The 13,904-nt window shown below is 36.6% G+C and overlaps 1 protein-coding gene across 2 annotated transcripts in view; it reads right to left on the bottom strand.

Moving 5' to 3' along the window:
• The window catches only part of dph1 (diphthamide biosynthesis 1), a 419,970-nt gene that overhangs the window by 114,055 nt on the left and 292,011 nt on the right, over positions 1-13,904 (bottom strand). For both annotated transcript variants that reach the window (XM_039757210.1, XM_039757212.1), the window contains one exon: positions 3,397-3,551. In XM_039757210.1, the coding sequence (XP_039613144.1) occupies positions 3,397-3,551 (155 nt within the window). The remainder of the gene's footprint in view (positions 1-3,396; positions 3,552-13,904) is intronic.

The raw sequence follows: 13,904 nt of genomic DNA on the forward strand, positions 1-13,904 counted from the left end.
TTTTTCTTTTTAACAGTATTTTCATCTTGATTTTCATTCTACTTTTCAAGGTGTTCTAATTGTTTAATTAATCCATTATTTACAAATTAATGGGTCTGACGCTAAAGTAGTTTGATTATACAGTGTTGTTTTCCTGGGTATCTGATCTGCTCGTTTTAAACTGTCATTATTAAGATACAATGAAGGGGGACAAAACTGCACAGAGAAAGGGCAAAGTATAATGAAATCAACAAAAGAGAGTTAAGCATTTAAATCTGTAGCAAAAGCAGAAATATTTATAAATGTCTTATAAATGTAAAACTCATGCTGCTATGCTTTTCTGAATGTCGAATAAAAGAAAAAAAAATACCAGCCAATTAAATGAGCTCAGTGTTATCAGGTGTTGTCACTGATTAGGAATGTGGTTGGAACAAAAACCTGCAGCAACAGGGGGTCCCCAGGACCGAGTTTGGGAAACACTGTTTTAGAATACCTCAGCTTTTCTAGTTTTTTTAAAAATGTAATCAGTTGAAATGCAATGAATGACCTAAAATGTTAAAAAGGTAAGCATAAACTGTTAGCGTTATGAATTTAAAACCAAAAAAAAAAAAAGAAATACCAGAATATTACAAATATTTTTCAGGGAAAAACTAATAGATTAAAACCTACAGAAGATCTGCAGCAACTAAAGTAAGTTAAGCCTTGCAAGTTTAAGCAAAGAATTTTAACAGATGTCCCAACTGTTGATTACTTAAAAACCCTCTGTCTCTCTTAACACTAGTATTCCTGAAGTCTACAAAAAAACTTGTAATCCTGGCCCATCTTAAATCCCATTCATCATCTTTTGGTTTGCAAATGTGTCGATCAGCACAAGCAGCCTGCTGTCCTATCCCCCCACTGCCACAGAAAGGGCAAAAAGCCCTCCCAGATCAAGACTTGCTTATCTGGGAGTGAGGTACCTGGAGCTGTATAGAGTAAATAATATATTGTTATTTGGAACACATGCATTTCATGTGTGTTCCGTGTCTACAAAGATCTATGTAAGTGAAAAATGATAGGAAATGAAAGAAATGTTGAACACATAACTAAAAGACAAACTTTTTTCATGTTTTAGTACTAACAACAAAATTTTGAAATGAAGTGTATAATGTGTGAAGACTGAAGTCCAAATATAAAATAAGCTCTTTCACAAGAGGTACAAGTATAACAAAACAAGTGTGCTTTTATTCAAGAACTAGCTGTGTAAGCCCATACTGTAAAAAGCCCTGGGTTCTAGAAACTATTGAAATCGTTAGGAAAAAAAAATGAAATGAGATGTCAGAAAATTGAAAGGAACTACTCTGGGCAACTCTCTTCTAGGAGGATTTGTTTTGCCAACGTGCTTGTATCGCTTGTGCATTAGTGGTGGAAGGAAAATTAAAAGGGATACTGTTTTGCCGATGTTAGTGGCTAAGCGACTTTGTCTTTCTTCTGAGGTTTCGTTTTGCTGACGTGCTGGCCTCACTTGTGTTAGTGGCTAAGCGAGTTTTCTGTTTCCTCGAAGGCAGAGCCCTTACCCCGACTCCACCTCACATCCCGGATGGATAGACACACACACTTCCATGCGTAGATGTTTATATATAAGATTTAACCGAAGAAAAAGAAATCAGGTTAGTGTACTTCGTTGACATGACTCCTTTGGTAGTACAGCGGTAAGAACTACTGACTCATAATTAACAGGTTGTGGGATCGATCTTGGCTGCTTCCCAAAATAAAAGTTTTCAGTAGTGAGCTGCTCTTATTGTTATCATTACACAATAAAAAACATTTGATTTGAGTCTGTAACAACTGATGTAAATGTATGGTACTTGTAAATTTTACTTTTTTTTTTTTTTTAATTCAGTTTTACACTCTCAGTCGTGTTCATTGCTCGCCCTGATCTGACACTGCTGTTTTCAAATAAAGATGTCTAAAACAAAGGTGAACTTAGATAAGGATGAGGGAACTATTTGGATGCAGCAAAAGGTTGGGTGTCATCCTGCCAGTCAGTCTACACCACAACTTTCCTTCAACAAATTAGCACAGCTTACAGAGCTCGCCGAGGTACCATGCAACGTTCTGTTTGTGATTACTGTATGTTTTGTGATGGTCTTGATATATAAAAAAACATTTGGTTCCTCAATGTTTGACACCCAACTGTCAAACATGGAGGAGGAAGTGTTATGGTCTGGGGTTCTTTTGCTGGAGGCAGAGTTGGTGACTTGCACAGAATGACTGACATTCTGAATCAAAAGTGTTACCAGAGTTTGGCTGTTATGTCAGCAACAGTGGCTACTTTGATGAATCAAAAATTGGAATAAAATATTGGTCAGGACTGCATGTGAGACACACACAAACACAGAAAACCTTAATTACTGTTGTCTCTATGGTTAGGTAAGTGCAAGAAACCTACATAGTTAAGAGATAATAATTAAGTGCTGCTGAGCAGATGAACTTCAGCTTGGTTATCCACCACCTTAAGTAACTTAAAAGAAAAGAGGAGATTAGAAAGAGTCCCGATGTTTTATTTTGCATGAGCAATTTGTGAGGTTTATTTTAAATCGTTTAATCAGAAGTCATTTTAAGATGACAAGAGACAAGAATATATGTACAGTAAAATCTATGTAGGAATAAAATCAACAAGCTGCTTAGGTTTGCAGATGAAACCAAACTATATGAAAGGAGAGATAATGTAGAATCAGCTAATCTGGCGCAGAGGGACTAAGACAGCATACAGGCTTGGGCAGATTTGTGGCAGATAAAATTTAACTTACATTTTTAAATAAATAATTATTATTAAATTTTAGAAAGTTTTTCTTCTAGCAAAAAATGACAGACACATGGAATAAATTACCAAATAGTGTGGTGCAGAGTAGGTGTTTAGAGACCTTCAAACTTTGACTGGCTATTATTTTGGACAATCAAGGTGACTAGGGTGGATAACCTTTTTGGGCTTAACAGCCTGTTCTCATCGAAATTGCTCTAAATGTTCTAAATTTTCATGAAAAGAAAATGTTCAGACAAAGTGAGATTTTCTTAACATAGTATGTTAAAGTAATAAAGGAATACTTTTTAACATGCAGGTTTATCTGAGGAGTAAGAAACAGATTTATTTGTGGCCCACAAACTGACAGCATAGCATAAGTGGCAAAGACAAACTAATCAATGTATAATTAAGATGTTCTCGGCTATAGTAGTTTGAAATCGTTCATTTTCATCTCCATGTTATTGAGCTAGAAAACTAAATTTTAAATAGATAAGGATATCTTTTGTAATTATGTAGCTTTAGTAAACCTTATATTTGTTAAATGTTTTATGTAAAACATAAAAGAAACAAAGTAGATTTGAAACACAACCTTCATGAAAGATGGCTAATAAAGCTAACGCTTAGTGGATTACCTGTAATGCAGCAACAAATTGAATGGTGCTGACTAGAGCCAGACTAGAACCAGGAGAGAAGTTGAATCGCAATGTTTCAATGAAGTGGGCTGTGTCAATTTGAATATCCACAAAGACATATAGCATTTTTATTCCAACTGTTGCATCTATAGGCACTGAAAAAACAGAACAGGTTACAAAATAAGACATAAATTCCAGGCAAGAGAATTACACAAAACAGTGATATGATGCCAAGTAGAGTACTGTAGACGTGGAAAACATTCTGCATTTTAAATGTTTGAGTGGCAGCAGCACAGACTAAACATGTTCAGAGATCTAGAATTGTCAAAATCTTGTCAAAGCTCCACCAGTGAAAATTCTGATCTTTAGTAAGAATACAATGTCAAAGGGATGAAATCTACTTGAAAAATTAGGGGAACTGTATAATGCTGCATGTCACATTGACCAAAATAATGATACAATGGTTCAGAAGATAAATCAACATCACACAGGGTCGCATATGAGAGAAAGAATGTACTACAGAACAGGCCGCTGTTCTGAGGGGCGATGAAGTATCATAATAAAAGAGAAGAAAAATCTGAGCTATTCAAGGCTGGCTGATAACCCCAAATTTCTCACCTCCATTTTCTTCATTCTTAAGACCCCTTAAGTGTGAAATCAGTCCTTCTTATATATGATGCTTACGTAAACTATAATATATATATATACATATAATAATATATACTTATATAATACTTATTACATACTTACTTATATAATATTTTTTGGCTTCAACCAACACCCCACCCATTAACCCATCAGTCTTTTATTCTACATGCCCAGACTCTCTTAGACCTCAATAAATATCACAGGGCTTGCATAACAGTTTTCTTAAAATGCCAAAAAATACTCCATTAAAAGTTTAAAAGAATCCAGGAATATTTCATACTTCTCATCACTGAACTTCCATCTGTATCCAGCATGTCATCAAAATAAGGGAAATTCACCCTGGTCTTTAAACCAAGTTATTACAAACACTTGTGGTGTTTAGTAGAATATAATATAATCCCACATAAGCCACAACTAGCAACTCAAATTTTGGGAAAGGGTTTTGCCTTACAACGTTAATCACATCCTATCAACATCCGAACTGTAAGAACCTTCACTTCCCTCACAATTATGGGGTTCAGATTTATCTGTCATTATGCTTTCTGACCATGTATTGTCTTCAGTATTTCTAATTCCACTCAGAGACTGCTGGTTTCCTTCTCATGATAAACAAAGATTTTACAAACTAATATTTTTAAAACTTTACATTTAGGTCCCTACATTTTCCAGTGACTAACATCTTTATCCTCTTAATTCACCTTTCTCAGCAGCTTCTCCATTTATTTTGTATAGTTGTTCCTTGTTCAATAAACATTAATTACCGTAACAGGGCAGCCTCTCTAGGGTTGGCTCCTGCATTTTATCTGAAATAAACACAGACTCACAGTGACCATCAACTGAATAAGTGGGTAAAAAAAGCGGACAGATGGGTATTCCCTTTGATACATTCTTCAAGCATTGTTACAATCCTATATTTCTACGGCAATGTTGTTTGTAATCCAATTCAGTTCATTTTTACATACATTAAGCAAATAATGTATTACCAAGATACCCAAACAGTAAACCAGAAACAAACCCTGATGAGTAAATATAAAGCAAAATATGCAAATATACAGTACAGTTAGAAGAAGAACTTAGATATGGACATTTAACAATGGCGGAGAGAAAAGAAAAACTTGTGTTACTAGTATACCTGGAGGCAAAAAGCCTGTGGAAGTATCCACAATAATTATAATAACCAAAGTCAGTTTTGATGATGTAGCTACATCATGGGCAACCTTTACCTTCTATGCGTTTTACAGTATCATAAACACAACCTGAAATCAAGAAAAGCATAAAAAGAAATAAAACAGGGAAGTTCTCATCAGTAATCATTGAATACAAGGTGGCCAGTGAATCCAAATTATCTCAAATGACAGATTGGGTATCTGAACAAAGCAGCAATGGTGCCACAATATGATACAAAGAAAAAATGAGAATTCAGAGTTTAGTAACATTCCATAATGATCTCTAAGCTTTTTTTGAGCAACCAACATATTTGTAATAAGAGCAGCCTAACTTGGGTAATCTTGACTTATAATGAGTGTTCAGCCTATATTTAAGTGCTGAAACCAAAGTGTCATCCCTTAAACTAACAGACAGATCACCTCCACTGTCTTGGGGTTGTGCAGCTAAATGGATGACCTTCCACAGAAGCTACATTTAATCAGTGTAAAAGCCGCATCCTATGATTGTAAGGTACAATACATAAAGGGCCCAAATCATTTAAATCTTTGCATGTTAAAAGAAGTACTTTGGAATCAGCTTTATGCTTAACTGGAAGGCAATGGAGAAACTTAAGAACATGAGTTATATGGTTGTATGCTCTATTCTGGTAACGACTATTGTAGCATATCAGGGCCCCAGACAGAAAAAAAAAAATTGGGAGCCATTGGCTCCTAAACTCAAAATATTTAGGAGCCAAATGCTTTTTTTTGGGAGCCATAATCTCTACCGCATGCCAAATGTGAAATAAGCAAATAATATTTACTTGTATTGTTTATTTGTTTCTTTGGTCTACCTCGAACTGCCTTTCCTTTCTCCTATCTGAGCTATTTGACCTGCCTACTAGTGTCCTCTGCAATGTGTTATAGATAATAATAACAGAAGAATAAATGACACATAAATGTGAACAGTGCAAATGTTTACTAATAAGCAATACTTCAAGTCCAGAGTCTTATACACAACATGTGTAAGGAACACTACAAATACAAACACTGAAAATGTTTAATTCATAACAACACAATAACAAACATTATAAACAATAATTTCTGAAATAATCATTTTGCAATGAGTGTACAAATATAACGAAATTAATTACTCTTCAAATTCACTGTCACTAACCATTACAATATCAGCATCATTAAGCCAGCCAGCATACTTTGGTCTGCGCTTTTTTTTGTTGGCTGACAACCACTGCTTTACACTGGGCTCTGGGTCAAAAAGTTCAAGTGTAGGGCCCTCTGTACTGATCCTTACCAAGTCTTCCAGTGTTTCTACACTTAGGGAGTTGCACACTTTTGATTTTATTCTGTTTTGTGCTGGAAATCCTCGCTCGCACTGAGCTGCAGATATCGGAAGCACAAGCATTATATCGACTAAGTGAAGCAGATTTTTAAAATCTGTACAGAATGGCTCCTTGCTCAGCATCACTGTCCATAGGTTACCGTAAGTCTTATCCATAAACTGACCCTTCACTAATATTTTCAACGTTAGCCATTCCTTCTGCACAGCTGTGACATCACAGCCATTTGTTTGATAAGCGCTCCCTGTACCTTTTAACAAGTGTGTCTATCTCACACTTGCCATAGCTTTCAATGTCCTCTGGCCATGCATTATGACAAAACACTGAAAACGACTTGATGATTTCTGATCCCTTTGAATGTCTGTGCTGTGTAACACTTGACATCATGTTTGCAAACCTGATCTCCAATTCTTCAACAGTAATGTCAACCTGGGGCCTTTCAATTAAACATTTTGGAAGGTTATGACTGTGTGGCTACTTGCAGCCCTCTCACTCCTGCTTGATGATGGCCCTTCCTGTTGCACTGAACCTTCAGGCTGAGAACCTATGTGCTGTAAGAATTCCCGCAGCTTCCCTTCTCTCAAAGCATTTTCCTTCAATCCTTTGTTACCACATAGCCCACAATTGCAGTAATTGCCTGAGGAAGTATATGAGAATTTTTTTGAAGTATAAGGCTCAGCTTTGAGCCCTTTGAAATAAGGTCATGTAAAAAGTGACAAAAGGCAACGAAAGACAGGATTTCCATTTGCTGAACAATGTGTTTGGCTCTTCCCTTAATGTCTATGTTTTTGGACATGACTGCAAGGTCCTCCATATGATGATGCACAGCAGTGTACTGCCCCTGACCTGTTGCATAGTTTGAATAGAGAAAAACTGAGAGTGCCTGATAAATGTGTGTCAACCAGCACTGAGTTTTTACTGCTGATGGATTTCGTACTGTGCATCCTAACTCTGCTCCTATAGCCTTTAGCTCCCGCTTGCTTTTGGGACTGAAATGATACGTTTTCCACACTAGTTGTAGAAGGTCATAAACTTTTTCAATCATTGGCACTGACCTTTGTGTGTTTAGCATTGTCAGTTCCAGCCGATGGGGTAGACAGTGGAAAGACAGAGCATGTTCACCTATCTCTTTTATGAAAAGTTTCCCTATTCCCCCTATTGCACCCATGTTCACGCTTGCACCATCTGCTCCAAAAGCACACATTTTATGTACCCACCAATTTGGGTTGGTTGGGTCAGCATTCTGAAGCAGTGATTTAATGGTGTTTTGAATCCCTTCTGTATGACCATAATCAATCTCAGCCAAACCTACTACATGAGTCTTAGGTGTTCCATCAGATACATTCCTACAGTATGTGATAACATTGTCTTTCCCTGGGACATCTGTTCCACAATCAGTTATAACAGAGATGTAGTTTACCTTTAAAGCTTCTTCCAGCACATTACTTTTTAATTCATCTACAATGCAACCTACAAACTCTGCACATGCTGTATCATTATCATATGTTTTTGACACATCCATGCCATTCTTTATCAGCAGAATTTGAGATTTAAACTTTGTGAATGTTATTTCTTCCAGTGCAATCATATATGCTACATTGAATTTTATTTTTAATTCTCACATCTCATTTTCTGTCACTTTCTCACAAGCACGTTGCAGTGCCTTTGCCATGGGGGTGTCACGAGGAGCAGACCTAGCTATCACACAGTCTCTGGCATTCTTGTGTTTCTTACTCTCACCATGCTTTTTCACAGTTTCCTTTTTAAAATGGCTCGTACCACAAATTAATTCTGTTTTACCAGCAATTTCTTGTCCGGCTTGTGCACAAAAGCTGCAATACATCTTTCCCTTGTCATACTGTAACCAAGCGAACTCCTGTAACCAAGCCGCTTTAAACTGTGTTCCAGGCGTCGGAGCCACGGGCGCAGAAGATTTTGCTAACGGGACGGAGTTGTCATCCTTTAATAACTATATATTTCCGGACGCCAGTGGCTGTACCTCAGATAACCCACTGACTGAATTATCTTCGGTTCGTTCAGAAGTAGACAAGGCAGGATTTGGACGAGTGGGCATTGAGAAAAAGTCAGAAATTTTTCGTTTGGCCATTTTGCGTGTTACATGGAAACTTAGAACATTTTGCGTGTTATTTGGAAAGTTAGGACGGAATTCGAGAAGTAGTCGTGGCCCGATTCTCTTCTATTTTAGATCCCTATCCGCAGCAGTTAGCGAGATGACATTTGAAGCAGAGTGGGCATGTCAGATGATGCCTCACTTCGGTTTGGCTTTAATCATGTGATAGTGTAATAGGAAAGGCAGACGCGGGTTGAGAGTGTTCGTATATAATTAAAAGCTGTTTCTGCTGCTTTAAATTTAAAACTTTTCTTAGATTGAGAGAGAGAATCGCCACCAGCGACTGGAATGAAAAACTAGTCGCAAAATAGAAAATCAAGTCGCATTGGCGACCATTTTATCTTTCATGCTTTATTGTCTTGCTCAAAAGAAAACTATGATCTTTCTTGCCCTATGCCAATTTTGTCCATACCCTGTTTAACGAGATGCATTTCATGTTGCTAGACAATGGCCGTCTTGGAGTACTCACAGCTCATAGCTTACTTTACACTTGTCTTGCATTACTCATTAAATTTAAGAGTTTCACTCATATGCTGTTTAATGATGTTTCATTCAAGTTTCTAGCTTCTCATCTGTTCTTTCATGCTATTTGTACCTTCTTTACTTTGTAACAATGATTCACGTTTGCACCTGATTTACTTTTTTTTTCTTGAACTGATCCTTGCCCATAGGATAATGTCTCTTCTTTCTGAAGTTTTCTCTCTTAAGAGTTAATTAAAAACAAAAGCTATAGCCACCCTTTGCTGTACATTGCACTTGCTTTAAGTTCACAGTTTCTATATTATCTGGCACTTACTTTAGGAAAAAGATTATATCTCTGTAGATGACTGGGGTTATGTACCAATGTCACCATTACTTGTCTCTTGACATCCTGTATCTTTCCAACTGCTGTTTTATCACTTTGTTATACAGGTGCCGGTCATAAAATTAGAATATCATGACAAAGTTGATTTCTTTCAGTAATTCCATTCAAAAAGTGAAACTTGTATATTAGATTCATTCATTACACACAGACTGATGTATTTCAAATGTTTATTTCTTTTAATTTTAATGATTATAACTGACAACTAATGAAAGTCCCAAATTCAGTATCTCGGAAAATTAGAATATCAATTAAGACCAATGCAAAAAAAGGATTTTTAGAAATGTTGGCCAACTGAAAGGTATGAACATGAAAAGTATGAGCATGTACAGCACTCAATATTTGGTTGGGACTCCTTTGGCCTGGATTACTGCAGCAATGTGGCGTGGCATGGAGTCGATCAGTCTGTGGCACTGCTCAGGTGTTATGAAAGACCATGTTGCTTTGATAGTGGCCTTCAGCTCTTCTGAATTGTTGGGTCTGGCGTATTGCATCTTCCTCTTCACAATACCCCATACCCAAGGTCAGGCGAGTTTGCTGGCCAATCAAGAACAGGGATATCATGGTCCTTAAACCAGGTACTGGTAGTTTTGGTACTTTGTGCAGGTGCCAGGTCCTGTTGGAAAGTTAAATCTGCATCTCCATAAAGTTTGTCAGCAGCAGGAAACATGAAGTGCTATAAAACTTATTGGTAGACGGCTGCGTTGACCTTGGACCTCAGAAAAAACAATGGACCAACACCAGCAGATGACATGGCACCCCAAACCACCACTGACTGTGGAAACGTTACACTGGACCTCAAGCAACATGGATTCTGTGCCTCTCCTCTCTTCCTCCAGACTCTGGGACCTTGATTTCCAAAGGAAATGCAAAATTTACTTTCATCAGAGAACATAACTTTGGACCACTCAGCAGCAGTTTTGTCTTTAGCCCAGGCGAGACGCTTCTGACGCTGTCTCTTGTTCAAGAGTGGCTTAACACAAGGAATGCGACAGCTAAAACCCATGTCTTGCATACGTCTGTGCGTGGTGGTTCTTGAAGCACTGACTCCAGCTGCAGTCCACTCTTTGTGAATCTCCCCCACAGTTTTGAATGGGTTTTATTTCACAATCCTCTCCAGGATGAGGTTATCCCTATTGCTTGTACACTTTTTTCTACCACATCTTGTCCTTCCCTTCGCCTCTCTATTAATGTGCTTGGACATAGAGCTCTGTGAAAAGCCAGCTTCTTTAGCAATGACCTTTTGTGTCTTGCCCTCCTTGTGCAAGGTGTCAATGGTTGTCTTTTGGACAACTGTTAAGTCAGCAGTCTTCCCCATGATTGTGTAGCCTACAGAACTAGACTGAGAGACCATTTAAAGGGCTTTGCAGGTATTTTGAGTTAATTAGCTGATTAGAGTGTGGCACAAGGTGTCTTCAATATTGAACCTTTTCACAATATTCTAATTTTCCGAGATACTGAATTTGGGAGTTTCATTAGTTATCAGTTATAATCATCAAAATTAAAAGAAAAAAACATTTGAAATACATCAGTCTGTGTGTAATGAATGAATCTAATGTACACGTTTCACTTTTTGAATGGAATTACTGAAATAAATCAACATTGTCATGATATTCTAATTTTGTGACCGGTACCTGTAGTTGTTTGTAGCACCTTTTCTCCACTCTTTTAACGCTTCTCCTCTTCTCAATTGTCTCAGTTCCATCAATTCTCCACAACTATTTCATGTTAGGTTTTGTTGGTCTTTCTTTGATCCACAACCTCCTACTGTAGTTTTCATCTGACATGCATCATGATAAACACAGCTTCCTTATCATTATTACATGCAACAACCAACACTGTTCATCTATGTCTACACATTTTAACCACATAGTGTCATGCTTATAATTCGTGCCACTTCTTGAAGGTGTTGCTACTAATGTTGGTGAGTGTTATGCCTGTTTAAATGTATTTATTGTTTTTAACAACAGCAAGTTTTTTTTTTATTCTGTGGCACAAGGCGGTGAAAAAAAGAGTGAAAGTGTCACAAAGGATAAGCATTTTACTATTGCACAAGAAAATGTAGAATATTTATTAAAGTATATTTACTTTGTCACTGCTTATTACTTATTTCTATGAGTATCCACAGGTAAATCTTGTATTAAAATGAGTAATTCTTATGAACACAAAAACTGAATCACAAGGACATTAATATGGTAAGAATGTAGCCTGTATGACTGGATTATGATCAAAAAGTGAAGCTTATTTGGCTGAAGGAATGTAATAATCACGCAAATTGAACTACTGTGGGAGAAATTAAACATCTCTGGATAAGCTGATAAAAAGTAGAAGTGAAGCAGATTAACTGGGGCTGCATTTTGTCAGTAACAGAGTAGTTATTGGCTGCTACATTCTGTCTCTTTTAGAATAGTGTTTCATTTACTCTAAAACACATCATTCTATTTTTCTTATTTACTGACAATTCAGGGAAACAGTAGGTTATAAATAAAGATTTTTAAATCTCTTGATGTACAGATGGGAACAACGTGGGAAAGAATTAAATATCTAACATTTCCTACTTGAGAAGAAGGAAGACAAATCAGACCTTGAATTGATCAACACCAATTCAATTATCCCTAACGGCAAAGATTCCTTGTTGCTTCAATTAGGTGAAGAATTAAAGAACAATATCCCACACATGTCTGGCTCGTGTATTGATTATCTCATATACATTCTTTAAATTTGTTCTAACATTCCTGGAAAGCACCAAAAAGTACTGATATAAACAGGAGAGGGAGGCAGAAATAAGCAATTTTCCTACTTTGAATGACCACACTGCTGAAGTCCCAGAAATCATCTTTGGTCACAGAAGCAGTGACTGAATACGTGACTGTTTAAGAAGGTAGGATTGGCTCTTTTTGATTAATTTTGGCTTCACAGAAACACTGGCCAAGTGCCTTGAACTCAGTAGAGAAAAATGCTGTGAGGATGCAACGAGATACTTAAGACACCATTTCTGGTTTATTACCAAGGGTGATAAATGTTAAATCAATATGTCCAGCATTTCATGTTGAAACTTGCCATATCTGTGAAATACCATAAACAACCTTCAAAATTTTAATATTCTCCTAGAGAAGGTTTATCTACTGAGACCTCCTGAGAGTGAGCTGGGAACATAAAAAGCTAGGCATGGTATTGAAACTAAAGGTATAAGAGTTATATACTGTAGGAGCCCAATAGGAAATGAAATGAAGATGCAAGTAAAAACATCAGTTTTCATCCACAAAGAAAAGATTTAACCACTATAACTGTGTGCCTTCAGTAGGGATTTCACAAGGACACCAAACACAAAGCACAAAATTACCCAAGACACACAGTCAGGTCCTTGTAAACAGTGAAAAGAAGCAGAGTGCATCATGTACTACAGCGCAAGTGTAAATGTTAAATCAATATTTTCAATTTTTCAACTGCACATATAAGCTGTAACACCATTAATAATTTAACAAACCCTAAATTATACCCTCATTGATATTTATTAAACTATTGCAAAAGCCCATTTTTTCATTTTTTGTGTATTACTCATATAATATTTGTATACGTAGGTGTGTTTGTACAGTATATACATATTGTATGTGTGTACAAATACTAGAACAAATTAGGAAACAAAAACTCCCCAGTGATAGATACATTTTCAAACATTCTGCTGATTTTTTTGCAGCTTGCTTTCCTCTATGTGCAAATCAAAGAATGTAATTTATTTCAAGGCTGCATTTCAGGTAACTGTATCAGAGACAGTTTTATTTTATGTTGTTGCAGACATATGCATGTTAAATCTGTCAAACAGAGTAAAAGAGACAGACAGTTTAAAGTGTTCAAATTTAATTTCCTATACTTCATAAACTGATTGCTATGAAAGAGGATGAATTAAATTCTACTTAATCTGTTTAAAACCAATAGGTTTCCAGTTCAAATTCCATTATAATGTTGGGCTGGGTTGGTATGACCCATGTAAGTGCAGTCTCATCATCGCACTATAAAGTCTACTTGTGATGTATCAGATGCAAAGAATTTAATGCCTGAAATCACATATATTTAACCCCATAAACATTTATCAATATAATACATATAATTTTTAGATACACTAATAAACATATTAATCAAATCATATGAAGATGTAACCTCTGAATTACTCCTTACTAGACTCTGGTGCTAAAGACCCTCATTTCTCACTTTCAGTGAGCAGACGACCTACAGTTTGAGTGTACAAATGGGTTCTGAGATCCCCTCCCCTGGGCGAGTAAATTGCAATGAAAGGTTTTGCTGTAATTTGTTGTTTCAGACTGGCCAGAAACCTTTGCTGTTTCTGTAGAGGTCAAGCTGATCTT

Source organism: Polypterus senegalus, chromosome 6, assembly GCF_016835505.1.
Source record: "Polypterus senegalus isolate Bchr_013 chromosome 6, ASM1683550v1, whole genome shotgun sequence".
In the NCBI taxonomy this organism is placed as follows: Eukaryota; Metazoa; Chordata; class Cladistia; order Polypteriformes; family Polypteridae; genus Polypterus; species Polypterus senegalus.